Source organism: Pongo abelii, chromosome 10, assembly GCF_028885655.2.
Source record: "Pongo abelii isolate AG06213 chromosome 10, NHGRI_mPonAbe1-v2.0_pri, whole genome shotgun sequence".
Lineage (NCBI taxonomy): Eukaryota > Metazoa > Chordata > Mammalia > Primates > Hominidae > Pongo > Pongo abelii.
Genome location: NC_071995.2, coordinates 54615283 through 54638853, shown reverse-complemented (window position 1 = coordinate 54638853; position 23571 = coordinate 54615283). Strand labels below are relative to the sequence as shown.

Sequence of the window (23571 nt, the reverse complement as noted above, 5' to 3'; positions counted from 1 at the left end):
GACCTTGTCACCACCCCCGCCGTGGGAACGGCCTGACGGTCACCCGTCAAAGTAAGTGGCTGCCGGCAGCTCTTGACCCGGAATCGGATCCTAGTCCCACCCCCTCCGCTCCAGGCTTCCTTCTGCAACAGGCGTGGGTCGCGCTATCGCTCGCTCTCTTTCTGCCGCCATCTTGGTTCCGCGTTCCCTGCACAGTAAGTACTTTTTGTGCCGCTACTCTCTATCCGCAGCCATCCGCCTTTCTTTCGGGCTAAGCTGCCCTAGGGACTGAGAGTTAAGGAAAGTTGGAGGCTTTACTGGGCCACAGGGTTCTTACTCGCCCCTGGGCCTCCGTACAAAATGGGGTCTGCGGTTGGTGTCCTGGCAAAAGCAGGGTAGAAGGCTGCGGGTCGGGCCTGGAATCCGAGCCTGCAGAGATGGGGGCAGTTGCAGTGTTGAGGGCGGAAGAGGAGTGCGTCTTGTTTTGGGAACTGCTTCACAGGATCCAGAAAAGGGTAAGGGGTCACAGCCTTAGAACCTCTAACACCGTTCTCCTTGCGACAAGCAAGTGTTGGACTTACAACACCGTCTTTGCCCTCCTGGTTCCCCAAAGTCGGCAAACGTAGTCCAGGAGGCCCCAGCCCAGCCAGTGTGAGTATTAGGAGTGGAGGGGGTTCACACTAGCGTCTGAAGTCTCCCATGATCGAGAGCCAGCCCAGGATCCTCTCCCTCGGGTTGTGAATGCAGTGGGAATTGCTGGCCTTGATAGAGGCGTGAGGGTCACATCATATTTACCTCTTACTCCCAGGTGCTTTGGGGAAGGTTGTCCCCGAACACCCTCACGATTTTTTTCTAACAGCCCTCCTCGGAGTTTTTAGGAATAGTTATCTCTGGGTTGGGCAAGTGAATGTATCCCAATCAATTCAGGCCTCCTTTTTATTCCCTTCCTTCAGAAATGCCCGGCGAAGCCACAGAAACCGTCCCTGCTACAGAGCAGGAGTTGCCGCAGCCCCAGGCTGAGACAGGTAGGTTCCGCTACCCCCCTTGCCATTAATTAAAATTGACCCTAACGCCATTTGGTGGGCAAAATGACCAAGGGGAAATACACTTTGTAAGAGGATGGGGTTGCAGCTTTACCAAGGAGGATAGACCGTAAAATTACTATCCTGGAGATATTTCTTTAGGGATTTGAAGTAAAAATAATATTTTTAAGATTCGTGGACGTTTAAAGTACCCTAGCTTGCTTTCTATGTTGTACCTGTTGCTTCAAAAGAAGCTGTCCTGTGGAACCCCCACCTCACATAGGAAAACTCAGCAGGGAAGGGGCTCAGTGATTCTTACCTATTGGAACTAGATGACACAGGCCAAGGAGCCCGGAGCATTTGTGAAACTCCAGCCAGCAAGTTGCATCAAGGTTTTAGTTAGCAGAGCTTGGCATTGTGCCTTTATCACATGTCTGGATGAGATGTGTGCTGGTGGTAAATGTGTCCTACTGGGCCCCAGAGTCGTCCTAGGTCGGATAACTTGTTTATGGGTTGGTGGTGTTGAGATACTTCTAGTGTGCTGGGATAGTTCCTGCATCATTGTGTGAAACCCAGGATTGAAATAAATCCTTCTTTTATCCTTAGCGTTGAAATTAATGACTGTGAAGGCTAATTTTAAATTCTGGTTAAAACATATCTCTGTAGAAAACTTGGGAGGAGGTAGTGAAAAGTTCTTAAAATGATAGCCTTTCTGAGTCAGTTGTGCAGCGTTAAATGAAGGAAATCTTCAAGCTGTAATCTTCATTCTCACCTTTTTATGATTTTTTTAAAATTTCATTTGTTATTTAAGGGCAATTCCTGTCCCTTTTTGGAGTTACAGTAGAGTTGCTTATAGTTGAAAGCATTAAGCTTCTTCCCACCTGTTTGATTTTAGCAGCTGAAGGGATTAATACAGCTGCTAGGAAAGAGAATAGGGGGCTCTAAGCTGGAGTATAAACAATATGAAATTCTTGAAGTACAAGGGGTTTAAGGAAGGGAAAAAATAAAGTACTCTTCTCTAAAGATTCTGTAATTTCAGTACAAAACGAGATTTTAGAGATTGTGTCATTGAACAACTTAATTTTACAAATATGAAGATTTGAAATGCAGATGAATTTAGAAAAATCTGATTCAAGCTTCAAAACTAATGCATTTACTTCTGAAACAGTCCTTAATGCTATTAAACATATTCCTGCATAGTCTGAGTTGTATAGTAGGCTTATATTAAGGAAATACACAGGATTTTGTCTGTAATGATAGTCTGTTAGAATGAAGAAGGAAGCTCAAGGAATTGTTGATGGTGTCAAAGCAAGTACTTGAGGCCTTATTCCATTTGAGGTCCAGTCAGAAGAAAACATATTCCATGCTTTTAATTCTGATTCATTATGTTTGGTAGTGTTTTCCACTTTGGCCTACCCACTCTCCAGGAAAAACTGGTTGAGCCACCTTGTGTTTTCCATGGTAGGATGCCATAAGAACTTCAGAATTACTGGTTGAGTGAATTTTGAATTTGAATTTTGGTACCACGGGCTTCCCCCGCCGACTTTAACATTCCCTTCTAAGCATTGAGCATTTGTTGATCCAATTCTGTGTTACCTCCTGAATGCCAGAGATACTGTCTTAGTGTCATGCCAAACATTGGTGTATTTTGACATAATGAAACACTTAAATTCCAAGTTAAGGAGTGGAGATCCAGTGTATTCTCGCCACTCCAATTCTCTTCTTCTTTTTTTTTTTTTTGAGACGGAGTCTCGCCCTGTCACCCAGGCTGGAGGGCATGCAGTGGCATGATCTCGGCTCACTGCAACCCCCGCCTCCTGGGTTCAAGCCATTCTCCTGCCTCTGCCTCTTGAGTAGCTGGTATTACAGGTGCACGCCACCACACCCAGCTAATTTTTGTATTTTTAGTAGAGACAGGGTTTCACCATGTTGGTCAGGTCGGTCTGGAACTCCTGACCTCGTGATCCGCCCTCCTAGGCATCCCAAAGTGCTGGGATTACAGGCATGAGCCACTGTTCCCGGCTCTCCAGTTCTCTTCTTCCAAAATAGCACCACAATCTGGTTTAACAAGTTAGGTTACAGTTTCATAATACAGTCCCTACCCTTGTGAGTAAGCTCTCTGCCTGGAGGTCTAATTCATGTCTAATTCATCTTGGATTGATGTCTGAAGAATTAACATCACCTAGGAAGGTTTATAGAGACTATTAACAGTCCTTTTGTGGTTGGTTTTCTTGTTTGGGTTTTGTGAGTAAGTAAACTGGTAAGGTATAAAGAAGCTAAGTGACTTTAATACTTGACATTAAATTCTGAAGCGTTTCAACTTTAGGAAGAACTGAATTGTGCTATGTACCTCCTTCCCAAAACTATTCTAACAGAGTCAGATGTTTCCTAGCCTAATGGAAGCCTGAAAGTATAAAAGCCTCTGTTTTCTTATTCAGTTCAGATTCCCCATCATCGTCACTGCTCACTACCTTCTTTGTTCCAGTTTTCGGTATCTTTTCTGTTAGTTCATGATATTTGGGTGGACAGAGTAGCACAGCTGTTCTTCTAGTAGGAATTCTATTGGCTGTGAGAAAGACTTGGGAATACAGTCCATTTCAAAAATTAAGGGGAGGGCACAACTGGGAAAGGATAGAAAGTATGTTGTTCCCAACCTACCAAGGGTCTGTGCTCCCCATTTAGAGGTAGGCTGCTCTTAGACTGTTCTCCTCACCCTAAAATAGTTGGTTTACTTTGGTAGAACTTGGGGAAGTGTGAGAAATTAGGAGAGGAATGTCTTCTCACTTGACCACTGAAAAATGTTTGGGGAAGGTTGTTGTTGCCTGTCACCTTTATCTAATCCTGCGTGGTGACTTAGACTGTCAGATTTTAAACTCCAGTGTTTCCTAGGAGGCATGTTGTACCAAGTTGGGCAGCATAACTCACCTTTTTTCTCCTCCCCCCCCCCCCTTCTTTATCTCCTTTTGCCTTTCTCCAGCTGTGCTACCTATGTCTTCAGCCTTGAGTGTCACTGCTGCCTTAGGGCAGCCTGGACCTACCCTCCCCACTCCTTGCTCTCCTGCCCCACAACAGTGCCCTCTCTCAACTGCTAACCAGGCTGCCCCATTCCCTTCCCCCTCTACTGTTGCCTCGACCCCTTTAGAAGTTCCTTTTCCCCAGTCATCCTCTGGAACAGCCCTACCTTTGGGAACTGCCCCTGAAGCCCCAACCTTCCTACCAAACCTAATAGGGCCTCCCATCTCCCCAGCTGCCTTAGCTCTAGCCTCTCCCATGATAGCTCCAACTCTGAAAGGGACCCCTTCCTCTTCAGCTCCCTTAGCTCTGGTTGCCCTGGCTCCCCACTCAGTTCAGAAGAGTTCTGCTTTTCCACCTAACCTTCTTACTTCACCTCCTTCAGTGGCTGTAGCTGAGTCAGGGTCAGTGATAACTCCATCAGCTCCCATTGCTCCCTCAGAACCAAAGACTAATCTTATTAAAGTTCCCTCTGAGGTAGTCCCTAATCCAAAAGGCACCCCCAGCCCTCCATGTATAGTCAGTACTGTTCCTTACCACTGTGTGACTCCCATGGCCTCTGTTCAATCTGGAGTGGCCTCCCTTCCTCAGACAACACCCACAACTACCCTAGCCATCGCTTCCCCTCTAGTCAAAGATACCACCATTTCCTCAGCTCTGATTTCTCTACAAAACCCAGGAAGCCTCAGCCTGAAGGGGTCTGTTAGTCCACCTGCTGCCTTATCTCTTTCAACTCAGTCTCTTCCTGTGGTGACTTCTTCTCAAAAGACTGCAGGTCCCAACACCCCCCCAGATTTTACCATTTCTCTGGGCTCTCATCTTGCACCTTTACATCAGAGTTCTTTTGGTTCTGTCCAACTTTTAGGTCAAACAGGTCCTAGTGCTTTGTCAGACCCTAGAGTGAAGACCATTTCTATAGATCATTCTTCCACAGGGGCCTCTTATCCTTCTCAGAGATCTGTAATTCCTCCCCTTCCTTCCAGAAATGAGGTAGTTCCTGCTACTGCGGCTGCCTTTCCAGCAGGGGCTCCATCTGTTGACAAAGGTCCCTCTACCATCGCTAGCATAACCTACAGCCCTTCTGGCTCCTTAAATGTAGCTACCTCTTCTTCATTATCTCCTACAACCTCTCTCATTCTCAAAAGCTCTCCTAATGCCACTCATCATTATCCTTTAGTGGCCCAAATGCCCGTTTCTTCTGTTGGAACCACCCCACTTATGGTGACTAACCCCTGTACAATTGCTGCAGCACCTACTACCTTTGAGGTAGCTACTTGTGTTTCTCCTCCAATTTCATCAGGTCACATAAGTAATAAAGAACCAACTTTCCCTGCTGCCTTGGTTATGGCACCTGTGGCTCCCAAAGAACCTTCTACTCAAGTAGCAACCACTCTGAGGATACCAGTCTCTCCTCCTCTGCCAGACCCTGAAGACCTCAAAAATCTCCCCAGTTCAGTATTGGTTAAATTTCCAACACAAAAAGACCTCCAAACTGTACCTGCCTCTCCTGAAGGAGCCCCTTTCTCTCCAGCCCAAGCAGGACTCACCACCAAGAAAGACCCTACTATATTACCGTTAGCCCAGGCAGCTCCTAAAAATTCCTCTTCTTTCCAAAGTACATCCTCTTCTCCAGAGATACGTCTTTCTCCTGAAGCCACCCTAGCAAAGAAAAGCCTTGGAGGGCCTCTCCCTATAGGTAAGCCAACCAGCAGTATGACCTCCCCCCTTGATGTTAACTCCTCGGCCTCTGTAATCAAGACAGATTCTTATGCAGGCCCAGACTCTGCTGGTCTGCTTCTCAAAAGTTCTCTTATTACCCCAACAGTGGCTGCATTTCCTATGGAAAGTGCTGACCCTGCTGGGGTGGCTCCCACAACTGCCAAAGGTACCTCAACTTATACAACTACAGCCAGCCCTTTTCTAGAAGGAACTGTCTCTTTAGCTCCTAAAAACCACCCAGTTAAGGAAGGTACTCTTACTACTTTACCCTTGGTTCCTACAGCTTCAGAAAATTGCCCTGTGGCTCCATCCCCCCAGAATACCTCTGCTCCTCTGGCCACCTTAGTGCTGGCCCCTGAAATCCCAAAGTCTGTACCCTCACCCTCTCTTCCCCCAGCTGGGACTCCTCCAGGTACAAAAAAGGTTGATGGTATTTCTCATACTTCAGCATTGGCACCTGTTGCTTCCTCTCCCAAAGAGTGCCCAACTGAGGACTCTGGTGCTTCTGCTACTGCATCTTCCAAAGGAACTCTGACTTACCTAGCTGACTGCCCATCTCCTTTAGGGGTTAGTGTGTCTCCTCAGACTAAAAGACCTCCAACCAAGAAGGGTTCTGCTGGCCCTGATACTCCTGTTGGAAATCTCTCGTCCTCTGTTTCTCCAGTTGAAGCTTCATTTCTTCCAGAGAATAGTCTTTCTTTCCAAGGCTCTAAAGACTCACCAGCCACGAAGCATTCTCCCACTCCTCCATCCCCCAAAGGGGCCCCTACTCCCTCAGCTGTGACTCCTCTGTCTCCCAAAGGAGTAACACTACCCCCCAAAGAGACCCCCACTCCTTCAGCGGTGAATCTGCCCTTCCCCAAAGAGGGTCCAGCTACCCCAGCACCCAAACAGGCTCCCTCTCTATCCATGACTTCTGCCTCCCCCAAAAAGGCCCGAGCAACTCCAGCCCCCAAAGGAATCCCAGCTTCCCCATCCCCGAAAGGGGCCCCCACACCCCCAGCTGCAACTCCTCCATCCCCCAAAGGGGCCCCCACACCCCCAGCTGCAACTCCTCCCTCCCCCAAAGGAGGTCCAGCTACTCCATCCCCCAAAGGGGCTCCCACTTCCCCAGCTGCAACTCCTCCATCCCCCAAAGGAGGTCCAGCTACCCCACCCCCCAGAGGGGCCCCCACACCCCCAGCTGTGACTCCTCCCTCCCCAAAAGGAAGTCCAGTAGCTGCCCCATTCCCCAAAGGGGCCCCCACACCCCCAGCTGCAACTCCTGCCTCCCCAAAAGGAGGTCCAGCTGCCCCATCCCCCAAAGGGGCCCCCATACCCCCACCTGCAACTCCTCCATCCCCAAAAGGAGGTCCAGCTACCCCATCCCCCAGAGGGGCCCCCACTCCCCCAGCTGTGACTCCTCCCTCCCGAAAAGGAGGCCCAGCTACCCCACCCCCCAAAGGGGATCCCACTCCCCCAGCTGCGACTCCTCCCTCCCCAAAAGGAGGCCCAGCTACCCCATCCCCCAAAGGGGCCCCCACTCCCCCAGCTGCAACTCCTCCCTCCCCAAAAGGAAGTCCAGCAGCTACCCCATTCCCCAAAGGGGCCCCCACTCCCCCAGCTGCAACTTCTCCCTCCCCAAAAGGGGTCCTAACACCCCCAGCTGCAACTCCTCCCTCCCCAAAAGGAGGTCCAGCTACCCCATCCCCCAGAGGGGCCCCCACTCCCCCAGCTGCAACTCCTCCCTCCCCAAAAGGAGGTCTAGCTACCCTACCCCACAAAGAGGCCCCCAATCCCCCAGTTGTAATTCCTCCCTCTCCAAAAGGAGGCTCAGCTACCTCACCCCCCAAAGGGGCCCCCACTCCCCCAGCTGCATCTCCTCCCTCCCCAAAAGGAAGCCCAGGCGCCCCACCCCCCAAAGGGGCCCCCACTCCCCCAGCTGCAACTCCTCCCTCCCCTAAAGGGACCCCCACTCTCCCAGCTACAACTCCCTCCTCTAAAGGAGGCCCAACTACCCCATCCTCCAAAGAGGGCCCCACTCCCCCAGCTGCAACTCCCTCCCACAAAGGAGGTCCCGCTATGACTCCTCCCTCCCCCAAAAGAGGACCAGCTATCCCATCTCCCAAAGGGGACCCCACTTCCCCAGCAGTGATTCCTCTCTCCCCCAAAAAGGCTCCAGCAACTCCAGTCACCAGAGAAGGTGCAGCCGCCCCATCCAAAGAAGGTCTCACTCCGCCAGCAGTGACTGCTGTCTCCCTCAAAAAGGCCCCAGCAACTTCAGCCCCCAAAGGAGGCCCAGCTACCCCATCCTCCAAAGGGGATCCCACCCTCCCAGCAGTGACTCCTCCTTCCCCCAAGGAGCCCCCAGCCCCCAAACAAGCTCTCACTTCTTCCTCTCCCAAAAAGGCCCCAGCAACTCCAGCCCCCATGGGGGCCCCCACTCTGCCAGCTGTGATTCCTTCTTCCCCCAAAGAGGTCCCAGCTACCCCATCCTCCAGAAGGGACCCCATTGCCCCAACAGCAACTCCTCTCTCTAAAAAGACCCCAGCAACTCTAGCCCCCAAAGAGGCCCTCATTCCCCCAGCTATGACTGTTCCCTCCCCTAAAAAGACCCCAGCAATTCCAGCCCCCAAAGAAGCCCCAGCTACCCCATCCTACAAAGAGGCCTCCAGTCCCCCAGCAGTGACTCCTTCCTCTTACAAAGGGGCCCCATCCCCCAAAGAGCTCCTCATTCCACCAGCTGTGACTTCTCCCTCCCCCAAAGAGGCCCCTACTCCTCCAGCTGTGACTCCTCCATCCTCCAAAAAGGGCCCAGCAACTCCAACCCTCAAAGGGACTCCCACTTCCCCACCTGTGACTCCTTCCTCCCTCAAAGACTCCCCCACCTCCCCAGTTTCTGTCACATGTAAAATGGGGGCCACTGTTCCTCAAGCATCTAAAGGGCTTCCAGCAAAGAAAGGCCCCACAGCTCTGAAAGAAGTACTTGTTGCCCCAGCTCCAGAGAGTACGCCAGTCATCACAGCTCCCACTCAGAAAGGTCCACAGACCAAAAAGAGTTCTGCTGCTTCACCTCCTATATGCCCAGATCCCTCAGCTAAGAATGGTTCTAAAGGACCCCTTTCCACAGTGGCTCCAGCCCCTCTACTCCATGTTCAGAAAGACTCTTCAAAGACAGCAAAAGGCAAAGATGTTTCTCATTCCCCAAAGGGCCCCTTGGCTCCTCCTGAGTCTAAGGCATCCACCCCTCTAACAGCAGCTGCCTCTGAGAAGGTCCTTCCTAAACCTGAATCAGTATCTGTTTCTCCAGCACCCACCCCACCAGTCTCTCTGCCTCTTGCTCCCTCCCCAGTTCCCACCCTGCCTCCTAAACAGCAATTTCTGCCGTCCTCTCCTGGGCTGGTGTTGGAATCACCCTCTAAACCCCTAGCCCCTGCTGATGAGGATGAGCTGCCGCCTCTGATTCCCCCGGAACCAATCTCTGGGGGAGTGCCTTTCCAGTCGGTCCTCGTCAACATGCCCACCCCTAAACCTGCTGGAATCCCTGTCCCAACCCCCTCTGTCAAGCAGCCTGTCATGAAGAACAACAAGGGTATTTGCCTTGGTTTGCCGTGTGCATGGTGTGTCTGTCGTCCACACCCCTCTTGGGGGCTACCCACCAATACTAACCCTGTGATGCGCCGCTTTCTGCAGTGAATCTGCTTGGGTTTGGATGTAGAACATAGAATGATAATTTTAAATGCAAAAGTTCTAGGAATATGAAACCAAATCTTGGTTTTCATTACTTCAGATAGATACATAGTACATTGGGTATCATTTTTGTATAATGTGGCCCGGACTACCCTGAGCCTGCCATGCCATCTATTTTACCTAATTGATCTGACATTGAAAACCAAGACCTGCCAGACCTTTTAATTTGTTCTAATCCCTACCACATCACTAACTAACTTTGTCCCTGGGCCTGAGATTTGCTAAAATTATTGGAGAATTGAACTATTTGTATTTATTTTTCCATTCTCAGACTTAGTAATGACCAGTTGCCCAGGGACTCCCTTTTCATAAAAATGTAGAAACCTGTTTTTCCTAGCCTGAAAATGGTGCAGGTGTATGCTTTTTTTCCTCAGTAGTCTTTACTGATGCTTGGCCTTTGAATTGAAAGAAATTTATGTGAATTATGTTTGGAAAAACTAGAGATATAGGTCAACATCATTGAGAATCTTCTAATTATATTGATTAGATCACATTGCTGGGGTGAATGGTTTGAAAATGAGGCTGAATATGTGTACGTGAGTGCTTTTGACTTCCTCCAACCCAGTTTAAAAGTTGAGGGGAAAACCACCCAACCTGTTGTGCCTCCACGGTGTGATTTTGGTTTTTTCACTTAAGTGTATCTGGGGGCACCTTCTGACAGAACTTTACAAGGATAATTGGACTACTGGGTAAAATTTAGAGTCATATGGGTCATTATTTGCCTGTGCCAAGAAACAAAGACCTTGAGGGAAATAAAGCAGTTACAGTATATTAAACTGCTCAGGTATTTCTAGTGATTACTCCTTATTTCTGGGGTTAGGGCTGGGTCTTTACTAGATGTGTACTTGCTAGTTAGTGACTAAGTTAGGGGCTATCAAGCTGGCTTCACACAAGCCAGTTGGTTTACATTTAACATTCTTAGGTCTAGCATGAGGCATTGACCTCTAGTCCAGGGCAGGCTGTGGTGAAGTACCTTCTCTTATAATTTCTACTATAAAACAGTAAAAGTTATTTCTCATTTTAGGGTCTGGAACAGAATCTGACAGTGATGAATCAGTACCAGAGCTTGAAGAACAGGATTCCACCCAGGCAACCACACAACAAGCCCAGGTGGGTATTCTCTTACTAACAGGTATTGGGTCAAGGAAGCAGGGTTGATCAGGGCAGCTTTTGTATTTGGAACTGTGAACCTTCATAAAGGAAAACCCACAAGGAGATTGTGCTATCCAGATCTTAGATTCTGGTTAACTAATAGCTGTTTTATCTTCTTAGCTGGCGGCAGCAGCTGAAATTGATGAAGAACCAGTCAGTAAAGCAAAACAGAGTCGGAGTGAAAAGAAGGCACGGAAGGTAAGATTTGAAAAGGATTTCAGGATCTTATGAAGCACCTTTATACAGAGTGGAACTCTTTATTTCCATAGCTTTTTGGGGAACAGGTGGTATTTTGGTTACACAAGTAAGTTCTTTAGCAGTGATTTTTAAGATTTTGGTGCACCTGTCACCCAAGCAGTATACACTGAACCCAATTCTTAGTAGTGGTAGAATCCTGTTTAAAGTAACAGAAGTAGCTGGGTTGGTGGCTCACACCTATTATCCCAGCACTCTGGAAGGCCAAGGCAGGTGGATCACTTGAGGTCAGGAATTCAAGACCAGCCTGGCCAACATGGCGAAACCCCATCTCTACTAAAAATACCAAAAAAATATAGCAGGGCATGGTGGTACGCTCCTGTAATCCCAGCTACTAAGGTGGCTGAGGCACAGCAATTGCTTGAACCTGGGAGACAGAGGTTACATTGAGCCGAGATTGCACCACTGCACTCCAGCCTGGGCGACAGAGCAAGACCTGCCTCCAAAAAATAAAAAATAAAGTAACAGAAGTTACTATGGCAGAAAACCCATTCTCTATTCTTGTGTGAACTTTTCTTAGCCTGGGGAAAGGCTTTGCTTTGGATGTTGTATTATGTTCCTTGCTTCTTTAGGCTGCTGCTAAAGAGGTTGAAAACCTGATACTATTTTCTCTTCTTTAGGCTATGTCCAAACTGGGTCTTCGACAGGTTACAGGAGTTACTAGAGTCACTATCCGGAAATCTAAGAATATCCTCTTTGTCATCACAAAACCAGATGTCTACAAGAGCCCTGCTTCGGATACTTACATAGTTTTTGGGGAAGCCAAGGTGAGTAAACTTTCCTTGGGCGTTGTTCTAGACCAGGGTTTTTCAACCTCAGCACTGCTGACATTTTGTGTCAGATAGTTCTCTGTTATGGAAGGGCTATCCTGTTCATTATGGATGCTTAGCAGCATCACATCCAGTTTTGATTACCCAAAAACTCCATTGCCATATATCTCCTGGGAGACCTAACTACCCCCTAGTTGAGAACCACTGCTCTAAACCTAAACAACTACTCTTTCTACTGTGAGGGCAAGCAGTTTAAAGCTGTACAATAAGTTACCTGAAGTGGGTTTACAGAGAGAGTTGTGAAACTATATGATTTATTTTTCTTTTTTTTTTTTTTATTATCATTAGTTTATTATAAAAGAGAAATATGGAAATTATTTACATGATGAAAGATTTCAGAACTTCAGTGGAATGGGCAGCTTCATGTTGATGCCATTTCAATAGTGACTTATTTCAGTCTACGTACTTTCCAAGAATGTCACCATCTCTAAATAGGAAATAATCCTTGTCATCTAGAACTACTTTGGTGCCTCCATATTCTGGGAGAAGAACTTTATCTCCAACTTTCACGCTAACTGGTTGAATCTCTCCACCCTTTCCTTTGGAACCCGATCCAACAGCGACTACTGTTGCTTGCAATACTTTTCCTTGAGATTTTTCTGGAAGCATAATGCCTCCTTTGGTTACAGTTTCAGCAGCACTCCTTTCAACCAATACTCGGTCAAAGAGTGGAAGAAACTTTCTAAACGCTTGTCCTGCCATGACTTCCTCCGCCTCAGACTCGTACTCTGCTCTAGTGTAGCCCCGCAAGCATGATTTATTTTTCAAAGACTGCTGATCTACTCACGTGGATCTGTATTTTCTACCCTGTAGATCGAAGATTTATCCCAGCAAGCACAACTAGCAGCTGCTGAGAAATTCAAAGTTCAAGGTGAAGCTGTCTCAAACATTCAAGAAAACACACAGACTCCAACTGTACAAGAGGAGAGTGAAGAGGAAGAGGTATACTAGGAAATCTTTCATACTTTAACTCTGGCCATATAGCAATGTGTTCGTGTTGGTGAGCTATATTAAAAACTAGATTCAGGAGACTCCAAAGAACTGCTGAAATTGTTCTTGCCTTTAATTTACTGCTTTTTCCCTCTCCTCTCTCAGGTCGATGAAACAGGTGTAGAAGTTAAGGACATAGAATTGGTCATGTCACAAGCAAATGTGTCGAGAGCAAAGGCAGTCCGAGCCCTGAAGAACAACAGTAATGATATTGTAAATGCGATTATGGTAAGTGTTCAAGCCTTTGTTCCTTGACTCCCTCTGCCCTGACCAGTTATGAGTGACTTATTTTCTCTTGCTAAATATCAGCCAATTAGGGAACCTCATTCCAGAGCCTCTTCTGAGTTGCCGTATAGGTTTTAGTGGCCTAAGTTCTCCTGATTTGCCTGTAAGAGTTTTAGTGACCTGAATTCTCCTGATTTGCCTATAAGAACTGCTAATTATCTTTTCTCTATTACAGGAATTAACAATGTAACCATCTGAAAGGAACTTTTTTTGGTGTCTCAAAGGAGTAACTGCAGCTTGGTTTGAAATTTGTACTGTTTCTATCATAAATAAAGTTATGGCTTCTTGTTGGATGAACTCAGTCAGTGACTGGTCTCTTCCCCGCCGCCACCCCCCACCCCCACCCCCCTGCCAAAAAAAAAAAAAAAAAAGTTCTAGTAATTTATTAATTACTCCTAAGGCCTCCCTCATTTGATAAGGTTTAGTGCCACAGATTTCCCACTTAAAATCTCAGACTTTATACCTCTTTTAAGAAGTTCCTGGCCAGGCGCGGTGGCTCACGCCTGTAATCCCAGCACTTTGGGAGGCCGAGGAGGGGGGCAGATCACGAGGTCAGGAGATCGAGACCATCCTGGCTAACACGGTGAAACCCCGTCTCCACTAAAAATACAAAAAATTAGCCGGGCGTGGTGGCAGGCACCTGTAGTCCCAGCTGCTCGGGAGGCTGAGGCAGGAGAATGGTGTGAACCTGGGAGGCGGAGCTTGCAGTAAGCCCAGATCATGCCACTGCACTTCAGCCTGGGCGACAGAGCAAGACTCCATCTCAAAAAAAAAAAAAAAAAAAAAAAGAAGTTACTATACTAGGCTGTTAGGACTTTCTTAACTTCAGGAAATATAACTCGACTATAAAGTTTCTCATTTCTGACCAGGCGCGACGACTCACACGTGTAATCCCAACACTTTGGGAGGCCAAGGCAGGTGGATCTCTTTAGCCCAGGAATTTGACACCAGCCTGGGAAACATGGCAAAACCCTGCCTCTACAAAAAATAGGATCACTGAGTAATCCCTGAGATCACACCACTGCACTCCAGCCTGGGCGACAGAGTGAGACACTGTCTCAAAAAAAAATTAGTTTCTCATTTCCACTTTCTTTCCCAGATGTTAACTGTTAGCAGATCCTGATTCTTTATCTAGTAATCAGCCCCTTCACTGAACTCCAATCTTTCTGAATGCACACTGGGGCTTCTGTGTTCTCTGAGGAGTTTACATTGGTTACGTATCCACATATAAGAGCTTGGTACAGGGTTGAAGAGAAGGTTGGAGGTACATGAAAAGGCTACCTCCTGAAGGGAAAGATTTTGAGTATATTGTAAACTTTCTGTTCTTAAGCATATTCTTTACAGACATTTTAATCTACAAAGTAGCTTCTGATTAGGACAGCCATAATTACATATTAGGACAATAAATGAAAACTAGGACTGTCCCAGGCTAACTAAAACATAACAGTTAGTTTACAGATAGCTATGTAGGAATTCCAAGAAAAATAAACTCAGTTTGGGTTGTTAGAGAATGGTTTGGAGGAAATCAAAGGGCTACAATTTAGAAATGGGAAAGTTACAAGTAAATGTAGAGGCAAGAATCCTGAAATGAACATGTGAAAATGCACCTAGAAGGAATATGTTAGAATGGGAATAAATGTGGCTAACATCTAAAACTGGGCTTTAGAACTAAAGGAGTTAAGACATTTTTATAGAATTCAGTCTTTTGGTCTCCAAAAAAAATGAGGCCGGCCGGGTGCAGTGGCTCACACCTGTAATCCCACCAACTTGGGAGGCTGAGGCAGGCGGGTCACAAGGTCAGGAGATCCAGACCATCCTGGCTAACACAGTGAAACCCTGTCTCTACTAAACAAAAAAAAAGGCCGGCACGGTGGCTCATGCCTGTAATCCCAGCAGTTTGGGAGGCTGAGGCGGGTGGATCACGAGGTCAGGGGTTCGAGACCAGCCTGACCAACACGGCGAAACCCCCGTCTCTACTAAAAACACAAAAATTAGCTGGGCATGGTGGCGGGCGCCTGTAATCCCAGCTACTCAGGAGGCTGAGGCAGGAGAATTGCTCTGCCGGGAGGCAGAGGTTGCAGTGAGCCGAGATCGCGTCACTACACTCCAGCCTGTCAAAAAAAAAAAAAAAAAAAAAATTTTAGCTGGGCGTGGTGGCATGCGTCTGTAGTCCCAGCTACTCGGGAGGCTGAGGCAGGAGAATCGCTTGAACCCAGGAGGTAGAGGTTGCAGTGAGCCAAGATGGCACCACTGCACTCCAGCCTGGGCGACAAAGCAAGACTCCCATCTCAAAAAAAAAAACAAAAACAGAGGCCAAAGAGGGTGGCTTCTGCCTGAAATCCCAACACTTTGGGAGTACAGGCAGGAAGATCCTTTGAGCCCACGAGTTCAAAACTAGCTTGGGCAACATACAGAGACCTTACCTCTACAAAAACTAAAAATACTAGCTAAGTGTGATGTTGCGCACTTTGGTCCCAGCTACTAAGGAGGCTGAGGTGGGAGGATCACTTGAGGCTGCTCCCTTGACCCTGCTCCCTTGATTGACCCTGGGTGGTCAACGCTACAGTGAGCCATGATCGTGCCACTACATTCCAACCTGGGCCACAAGATGCCATCTCAAAAAAAAAAAAAGGCATTATTTTAGTAGATGTGAGTGAAAGCTGAGGACTAAGGAGTTTATGACTTTCTCAAAGCCACTAAAAACAGCAGGGCCTTTTGTTTCCCCCAGCTAGGAAGTAGTAGGCTGTATTGTGGGAACGCAAATAGAAATCTGAAGATTGGCTCAGAATGAGGACCTTTCATCTCATTTCAAAACAGTTGATTATTTGATGAACAAAATCTCATGAGAAAAAAGACAGGCGCCTAACAGCCAATCTGAGTCAATCCAATAATTATTTCAGGAAGAAATTTAGATATTCATTCCCAATTTTTTTAAAAACAACTATCTTCTTCAAGACCCTTTTTGCATCACTGCAGTAGTGTTAACTACTTCCCACCTCAAGAATCTCACAACATCAGTTCTCCGTTTCCTTTTGCCATTAATTCCTACCTCTCAGTCTTTCTTATTTATTTATTTAATTTTTTGAGATGCAGACTTGCTCTGTCACTCAGGCTGGAATGCAGTGGCACAATCTCAGCTCACTGCAACGTCCACCTCCCAGGTTCAAGCAATTCTGCCTCAGCCTCCCAAGTAGCTGAGATTACAGGCCCACACCACACGCCCAGCAAATTTTTGTATTTTTAATAGAGACAAGGCTTCACCATGTTGTCCAAGCTGGTCTCAAACTCCTGACCTCAAGTGATCCTCCTGCCTCGGCCTCCCAAAGTGCTGGGATTATAGGCCTGAGCTACCGCAACGGGCCTTCCTCTCAGTCTTTTGCTTCACCACAATTGAAATGCAGATAACTTCCTCTATTACTAGAATGATTAAATTTTTGGTTCTTGGAGTCAAGCAGAGTGGCTCATGCCTGGCTAAGAGTTCAAAATGACCCTGGCCGACATGACGAAACCCCATCTCTACCAAGAAATACAAAAATTAGCTGAACATGTTGGTGCACACCTGTAGTCCCAGCTACTTGGGAGGCTGAGGCACAAGAATTGCTTGAACCTGGGAGGCGGAGGTTACAGTGAGCCAAGATCACACCACTGCACTGCAGCCTGGGTGACAGAAAAAATAAAAATAAAGAACTATTAGATGACACCAAAAGCAAGAAAACAGGCAACAAAAGAAAAAAAGATAAATTGGACTTCATCAAAATTTAAAACTTGTGTATTAAAGAAAACAGTAAGAAAGCCCATGGAATTAGAGGAAATATTTGCAAATGATGTATCTGATAAGGGGATAATATCCAGAATATATAAAGAACTCCTACAACTCAACAAAAACTCTGATTCAAAATGGGAAAGGGCCATGAAGACATTATTATCCCAAGAAGATAGATAAATGTCCAATAGCCCATGAAAAGGTGCTAGGGCCGGGCGCAGTGGCTCACGCCTGTAATTTCAGCACTTTGGGAGGCTGAGGCAGGCGGATCATCTGAGGTCAGGAGTTCGAAAACAACCTGACCAACATGGAGAAACCCCATCTCTACTAAAAATACAAAATTAGCCAGGCATGGTAGCCTAGGCCTATAATCCCAGCTACTCAGGAGGCTGAGGCAGGAGAATGGCTTGAACCTGGGAGGCAGAGGTTGCGGTGAGCTGAGATCACACCATTGCACTCCAGCCAGGGCAACAAGAGCAAAACTCCGTCTCAAAAAAAGGAGAAAAGGCCAGGCACGGTGGCTCATGCCTATAATCCCAGCACTTTGGGAGGCCGAGGTGGGCGGATCACCTGAGGTTGGCAGTTTGAGACCAGCCTGACCAACATGGAGAAACCCCATCTCTACTAAAAATAAAAAATTAGCCGGGTGTGGTGGCGCATGTCTGTAATCCCAGCTACCAGGGAGGCTGTGGCAGGAGAATCGCTTGAACCCAGGAAGCGGAGGTTGCGATGAGTCAAGATCGCGCCATTGCACTCCAGCCTGGGCAACAAGAGTGAAACTGCGCCTCAAAAAAAAAAAAAAAAAGAAAGAAAAAAATGTAATTAAAAAAAATGAGATGTCACCTCGACCCATTAGGCTGACTACTTATCAAAAAAAAAGCGTTAACAAGGATGTGAAGAAATTGGAACACTTGTGCACTGTTGGTGGGCATGTTAAATGGTGCAGCCACTATGGAATGGTATGGCAGATCCTCAAAAAATTAAAAATAGATTTACCATATGATCCCGCAATTCCACTTCTGGTTTTAAACCCAAAAGAATTACAATCAGGGACTCAGTGTTACAACCATACTCATAGCAGCATTATTCACAATAGACAAAGGCAGCAGAAACCCAAGTGCCCATCAACAGTTGAATGGTTAAATAAGATGTAGTATATAGCAACAAGAGAATATTATTCGGCCGGGCGCAGTGGCTCATGCCTGTAATCCCAGCACTTTGGGAAGCCAGGATCGCTTGGCCTGGGAGTATAAAAGATCGTTTGAGCTCAGGACTTTCGAGACTAGCCTGGGCAAAATGGTAAATCTCAGCACTTTGGGAGGCCGAGGCAGGCAAATCGCCTGAGGTCAGGAGTTCGAGACCTGCCTGGCCAACATAGTGACACCCCTTCTCTACTAAAAATACAATTAGCCAAGTGTGGTGGCACATGCCTGTAGTCCCAGCTACTCAGGAGTCTGAGGTAGTAGAATCACTTGAACCTGGGAGGCAGAGGTTGCAGTGAGCCAAGATCACACCACTGTACTCACTCCAGCTGGGGAGACAGAGTTAGACTCCATCTCAAAAAAAAAAAAAAAAAAAAAAAAAAAGGCGAAACACTGTCTCTACAAAAAAACCACACATGCCAGGCGTGGGGGCTCACACTTTGGGAGACCAACGCAGGTGGACCACCTGAGGTCAGGAGTTCAAGACCAGCCTGGCCAACACGATGAAACCCTGGTCACTACTAAAAATACAAAAATGAGGCAGGCATGGTTGTGGACGTCTATAATCCTGCTATTGGGAAGCTGAGGCAGAACAATCACTTAAACCCAGGAGGCAGAGGTTGCAGTGAGCCGAGATCATGCCATTGCACTCCAGCCTGGGCAACAAGAGCAAAACTCCATCTAAAACACACACACACACACACACACACACACACACACACACAAAATTACAAAATTAGCCGGGCATGGTGGGACGTCCCAGCTACTAGGGAGGTGGAGGTGGGAGGATCCCTTGATCCTGGGAGGCAGAGGTTGTAGTGAGCCATGATCACACCACTACACTCCACTCTGGGTGACAAAGTGAGATCCTGTGTCAAAAAAATATATAAGACTGAGCATGGTGGCTCACGCCTGTAATCCCAACACTTTGGCAGGCCGAGGCAGGCAGATCACCTGAGGTCAGGAATTCAAGACCAGCCTGACCAACATGGTGAAACCCTGTCTCTATAAAAATATAAAACAAAATTAGCCAGGTGGCTGAGGCACGAGAATCACTTCAACCTGGGAGGTGGATGTTGCAGTGAGCTTACACGGCGCCACTGCACTCCAGCCCGGGCGACAGAGCGAGACTCTGTCTCAAAAAAAAAAAAAAAAATTAGCCAGGTGTGGTTGCCTATGCCCCTAATCGCAGCTACTTTGGAGGCTGAGGCAGGAGAGTCCTTTGATCCCAGGAGGCTGAGGTTGCAGTGAGCCAAGATCATGCCATTGCACTCCAGCCTGGATGACAAAAGCAAAACTCCGAAACTCCGTCTCAAAAAAAAAACAGTGTGTGTGTGTGTGTATAAAATATTATTTTATATATGTATATATATATATATTATTCAACCTTAAAAAAGAAAGAAATTCTGTCACATGCTGAAACATAAATTGTTGACATTTTGCCAAATGAAATGAGCCATCCACAAAAGGGCAAATATTGTATGATTCCTCTTTTTTTTTTTTTGAGATGGAGTCTCCCTCTGTCACTCAGGCTGGAGTGCAGTGGTGCAATCTCAGCTCACTGCAACCTCTGCCTCCCAGGTTCAAGCGATTCACCTCCCGAGTAGCTGGGACTACAGACCTGTGCCACCATGCCCAGCTAATTTTTGCATTTTTAGTAGAGGTGGGGCTTCACCATGTTGGCCAGGCAGGTCTCAAACTCCTGACCTCAGGTGATCTGCCTGCCTCGGCCTCCCAAAGTGCTGGGATTACAGGCATGAGCCATCATGCCCGGCCCCTGAATGTTTTCTTAAATGAATACTTACTAATCTTCCAGACATCACTTTTTGTCAGAACTCAAGAGTTATAAATGGCCCTCACCATACTGATGCTTTCTAACTGAGCTCCTATCTACCCTGAACACAAGAGATCCTAATAGTTAGGCAGGAATATCATCGCCCTTATTCATCCTGAAGAAGTTACAGAAGGCTGGGCGCAGTGGCTCATGCCTGCAATCTCACCACTTTGGAAAGCCGAGGTGGGTGGATCACCTGAGGTCAGGAGTTTGAGACCACCCTGGCCAACATGGAGAATCCCCGTCTCTATGAAAAATATAAAAATGAGCTGGGTGTAGTGGCACATGCTTGTAATCCCAGCTACTCGGGAGGCTGAGGCAGGAGAATCACTTGAACCCAGGAGGCAGAGGTTGGAGTGAGCCAAGATCATGCCCCTGGACTCAAGCCTGGGCAACAGAGCAAGATTCTGCTTAAAATTAAAAGAATAAAAAGGCCAGGCACGGTGGCTCACGCCTGTAATCCCAGCACTTTGGGAGGCCAAGGCGGGTGGATCACAAAGTAAGAAGTTCAAGACCAGCCTGGCCAACATAGTGAAACCCATGTCTACTAAAAATACAAAAAAATTAGCTAGGCATGGTCGGGGGCACCTGTAATCCCAGATACTCAGGAGGCTGAGGCAGGAGAATTGCTTCAACCCAGGAGGCGGAGGTTGCAGTGAGCGGAGATTGCGCCACTGCACTCCAGCCTGGGTGACAGAGTGAGACTCTGTCTCAAAAAAAAAAAAAAAAAAAAAAAAAGATTAAGGGTTCTGTTATAAAAGGGTTGGGGTAAATGTCAGAGGTGTTTAAACCAGGCCAGGCGCATTGGCTCATGCTTCTAATCGGTTCATGCCTGTAATCCCAGCACTTTGGGAGGTCCAGGCGAATGGATCACCTGAGGTCAAAAGTTAGAGAGCATAGAGAGCAGCCTGGCCAACATGGCAAAACCCTGTCTCTACTAAAAATATAAACATTAGCCAGTTGTGGTAGCGCATGCCTGTAATCCCAGCTACTCGGGAGGCTGAGGCAGGAGAATCGCTGTAACCCAGGAGGCTGAGGTTGCAATGAGCTGAGATCACCCCACTGCACTCCAGCCTGGGAGACAGAGTGAGACTCCATCTCGAAAAACAAACAAACAAAAGAAACAGGTTGCAGTAAAGGAGCCAGCTAAATCCCACCAAAACCAAGATGGCCACCAGAGTGACTTCTGGTCCTCCTCACTGCTACACTCCCACCAGCCTGACCAACATGGTGAAACACCTTCTCTATAAAAATACAACAATTAGCCGGGCATGATGGCAGGTGCCTGTAATCCCAGCTACTCAGGAGGCTGATGGGGGAGAATCTCTTGAACCCAGGAGGTGGAGGTTGCAGTGTGCTGAGATCACACCATTGCACTCCAGCCTGGGTGACAGAGCGGGACCTCCATCTCAAAAAAGACAACTAGGCCAGGCACAGTGGCTCATGCCTGTAATCCCAGCACTTTGGGAGGCTGAGGCAGGTGGATCACCTGAGGTCATGAGTTCAAGACCAGCCTGACCAACATGGAGAAACCCAGTCTCTACTAAAAATACAAAAAAAAAAAAAATTGGCCAGGCATGGTGGCGCATGCCTGTAATCCCAGCTACTCCGAAAGCTGAGGTAGGAGAATTGCTTGAACTCTTGAACCCGGGAGGCGGAGGTTGCAGTAAGCCGAGATCCCACCATTGTACCACAGCCTGGGCAACAAAAGCAAAACTCCATCTCAAAAAAAAAAAAAGGTGAGGTGCGGTGGCTTACACCTAAAATCCCACCGCTTTGGGAGGCTGAGGCGGGCAGATCACGAGGTCAGGAGTTCAAGACCAGCCCAGCCAATATGGTGAAACCCCGCCTCTACTAAAAAAAAAAAAAAAAAAAAAAAAAAATTAGCCAGGCTTGGTGATGCATGCCTGTAGTCCCAGCTACTCTGGAGGCTGAGGCAGAAGAATCGCTTGAACCCGGGAGGCAGAGGTTGCAGTGAGCTGAGATTGCGCCACTGAACTCCAACCTGGGCGACAAAGCGAGACTCCTCAAAAAAAAAAAAAATTAGCCAGACGTCGTGGCGTGCTCCTGTAGTCCCGGCTACTAGGCAGGCTGAGGCAGAAGAACTGCTTGAACCGGGGAGGCAGAGGTTGCAGTCAGCCAAGATCCTGCCACAGCACTCCAGCGTGGGCAACAGAGCAAGACTCCATCTCAAAAAAAAAAAAAAACAAAAACAAAAACTAGACTCTCAGTTAATCTCTTCAGGATTGGGTGGACCTGGTAGGAGAAAGATCTAGTTATGTTCGTACAGATTATTTACGATGCAAATTTTCCCCCACAAAAGATGGCTTGGCAGGGACTTTATTTATTTATTTTTATTTTTATTTTTATTTATTTATTTTTTAGAGGAAGTCTCTCTCTGTTGCCCAGGCTGGAGTGCAGTGGCACGATCTCAGCTCACTGCAACCTCTGCTTCCTGGGTTCAAGCGATTCTTCTGCCTCAGCCTCCTGACTAGCTGGGATTATAGGCACACACCACCACACCCAGCTAGTTTTTGTATTTTTAGTAGAGACGGGGTTTCACCATGTTAGTCAGGCTGGTCTCGAGCTCCTGACCTCGGGATCTGCCCACTTCGGCCTCCCAAAGTGCTGGGATTACAGGCGTGAGCCACCACACCAAGCCTTATTTATTTATTTTTATTTTTTGAGGCAGAGTTTCACTCTTGCCCAGGCTGGAGTGAAGTGGCGCAATCTCGGCTTATTGCAAGCTCTGCCTCCTGGGTTCACGCCATTCTCCTGCCTCAGCCTCCCGAGTAGCTGGGACTACCGGAGCCTGCCACCACGCCTGGCTAATTTTCTTTTTTTTGTATTTTTAGTAGAGATGGGGTTTCACCGTGTTAGCAAGGATGGTCTCAATCTCCTGACCTCGTGATCGGCCCGCCTCGGCCTCCCAAAGTGCTGGGATTACAGGCGTGAGCCACCACACCTGGCCTATTTATTTATATTTAATTTAATTATTTTTATAGAGACAGAGTCTGGCTTTGTTGCTCAGGCTGGTCTCTAACTCCTGACTTCAAGCAATACTCCTGCCTCTGCCTCCCAGTACTGGGATTACCGGCAAGAGCCACTGTATATATAGCAAAGAAATATATTTTGGGGTAAAATATTTTGATTTCCTTTTTTATCTCTCATGTGATGTTATACTAGCATCAGGTTGGAATTTTGCTAGTCTCTTTTGTCCTTTTCTTCCCCCTTTTTTTTTTTTTTTTTTTTGAGACGGAGTCTCGCTCTCACCCAAGCTGGAGTGCAGTGGCGCGATCTGGGCCCACTGCAAGCTCCGCCTCCTGGGTTCACGCCATTCTCCTGCCTCAGCCTCCCGAGTAGCTGGGACTACAGGCACCCGCTACCATGCCCAGCTAATTTTTTTGTATTTTTAGTAGAGACAGGGTTTCACCATGTTAGCCAGGATGGTCTCGATCTCCTGACCTCGCGATCTGCCCTCCTAGGCCTCCCAAAGTGCTGGGATTACAGGCGAGAGCCACGGTGCCCGGACTTTTTTTTTTTGAGAGAGTCTCACTCTGTTGCCCAGGCTAAAGTGCAGTGGTTCGATTTCAGCTCACAGCAACCTGGGTCTCCCGGGTTCAGGAGATTCTCCTGGCTCAGCCTCCTGAGTAGCTGGGATTACAGGTGTGCACTACCACGCCCAGCTGATTTTTGTATTTTTAGTAGAGACAGGGTTTCACCATGTTGGCCAGGCTGGTCTCAAACCTCTGATCGGCCTGCCTCGACCTCCCAAAGAGCTAGGATTACAGGCTTGAGC

The 23571-nt window shown here is 47.5% G+C and overlaps 3 protein-coding genes across 7 annotated transcripts; 2 read left to right on the top strand and 1 right to left on the bottom strand.

The window, feature by feature from the left end:
- The first annotated feature begins 2 nt into the window (after window positions 1-2).
- NACA (nascent polypeptide associated complex subunit alpha) lies at window positions 3-13274 on the top strand. 5 transcript variants are annotated; one of them, XM_024256160.3, is made up of 8 exons: window positions 66-194; window positions 907-1004; window positions 10486-10571; window positions 10734-10811; window positions 11489-11635; window positions 12512-12640; window positions 12794-12916; window positions 13149-13274. In XM_024256160.3, the coding sequence occupies exons 2-8, from the start codon at window positions 935-937 to the stop codon at window positions 13161-13163; spliced, it is 648 nt and encodes a 215-aa protein (XP_024111928.1). In that variant the 5' UTR covers window positions 66-194; window positions 907-934; the 3' UTR covers window positions 13164-13274. The 5 variants fall into 5 exon arrangements, with proteins under 5 accessions (XP_024111924.1, XP_024111928.1, NP_001125923.2 ...); NM_001132451.3 differs by having other exon boundaries at window positions 124-194; window positions 933-1004; window positions 13149-13266; XM_024256159.2 differs by having other exon boundaries at window positions 157-494; window positions 933-1004.
- On the top strand, window positions 1011-10479 carry LOC129047180 (nascent polypeptide-associated complex subunit alpha, muscle-specific form). The gene has a single exon (XM_054528119.2). It carries the CDS (start codon window positions 3990-3992, stop codon window positions 9405-9407), a length of 5418 nt encoding a protein of 1805 aa, XP_054384094.1. The 5' UTR covers window positions 1011-3989; the 3' UTR covers window positions 9408-10479.
- Window positions 11952-12449, bottom strand: LOC100457505 (10 kDa heat shock protein, mitochondrial). The gene has a single exon (XM_002823406.6). It carries the CDS (start codon window positions 12398-12400, stop codon window positions 12092-12094), a length of 309 nt encoding a protein of 102 aa, XP_002823452.3. The 5' UTR covers window positions 12401-12449; the 3' UTR covers window positions 11952-12091.
- Window positions 13275-23571: the final 10297 nt, after the last annotated feature.

Excerpts from the sequence above, each read along its gene's own strand:
- NACA (XM_024256156.2), top strand. The coding sequence starts at position 935 with ATGCCCGGCGAAGCCACAGAAACCGTCCCTGCTACAGAGCAGGAGTTG. Across the intron at positions 10,572-10,733 it reads CAACCACACAACAAGCCCAG|CTGGCGGCAGCAGCTGAAAT; the intron begins GTGGGTATTCTC and ends TTATCTTCTTAG. Across the intron at positions 10,812-11,488 it reads GTGAAAAGAAGGCACGGAAG|GCTATGTCCAAACTGGGTCT; the intron begins GTAAGATTTGAA and ends TCTCTTCTTTAG.
- LOC129047180 (XM_054528119.2), top strand. The coding sequence starts at position 3,990 with ATGTCTTCAGCCTTGAGTGTCACTGCTGCCTTAGGGCAGCCTGGACCT.
- LOC100457505 (XM_002823406.6), bottom strand. The coding sequence starts at position 12,400 with ATGGCAGGACAAGCGTTTAGAAAGTTTCTTCCACTCTTTGACCGAGTA.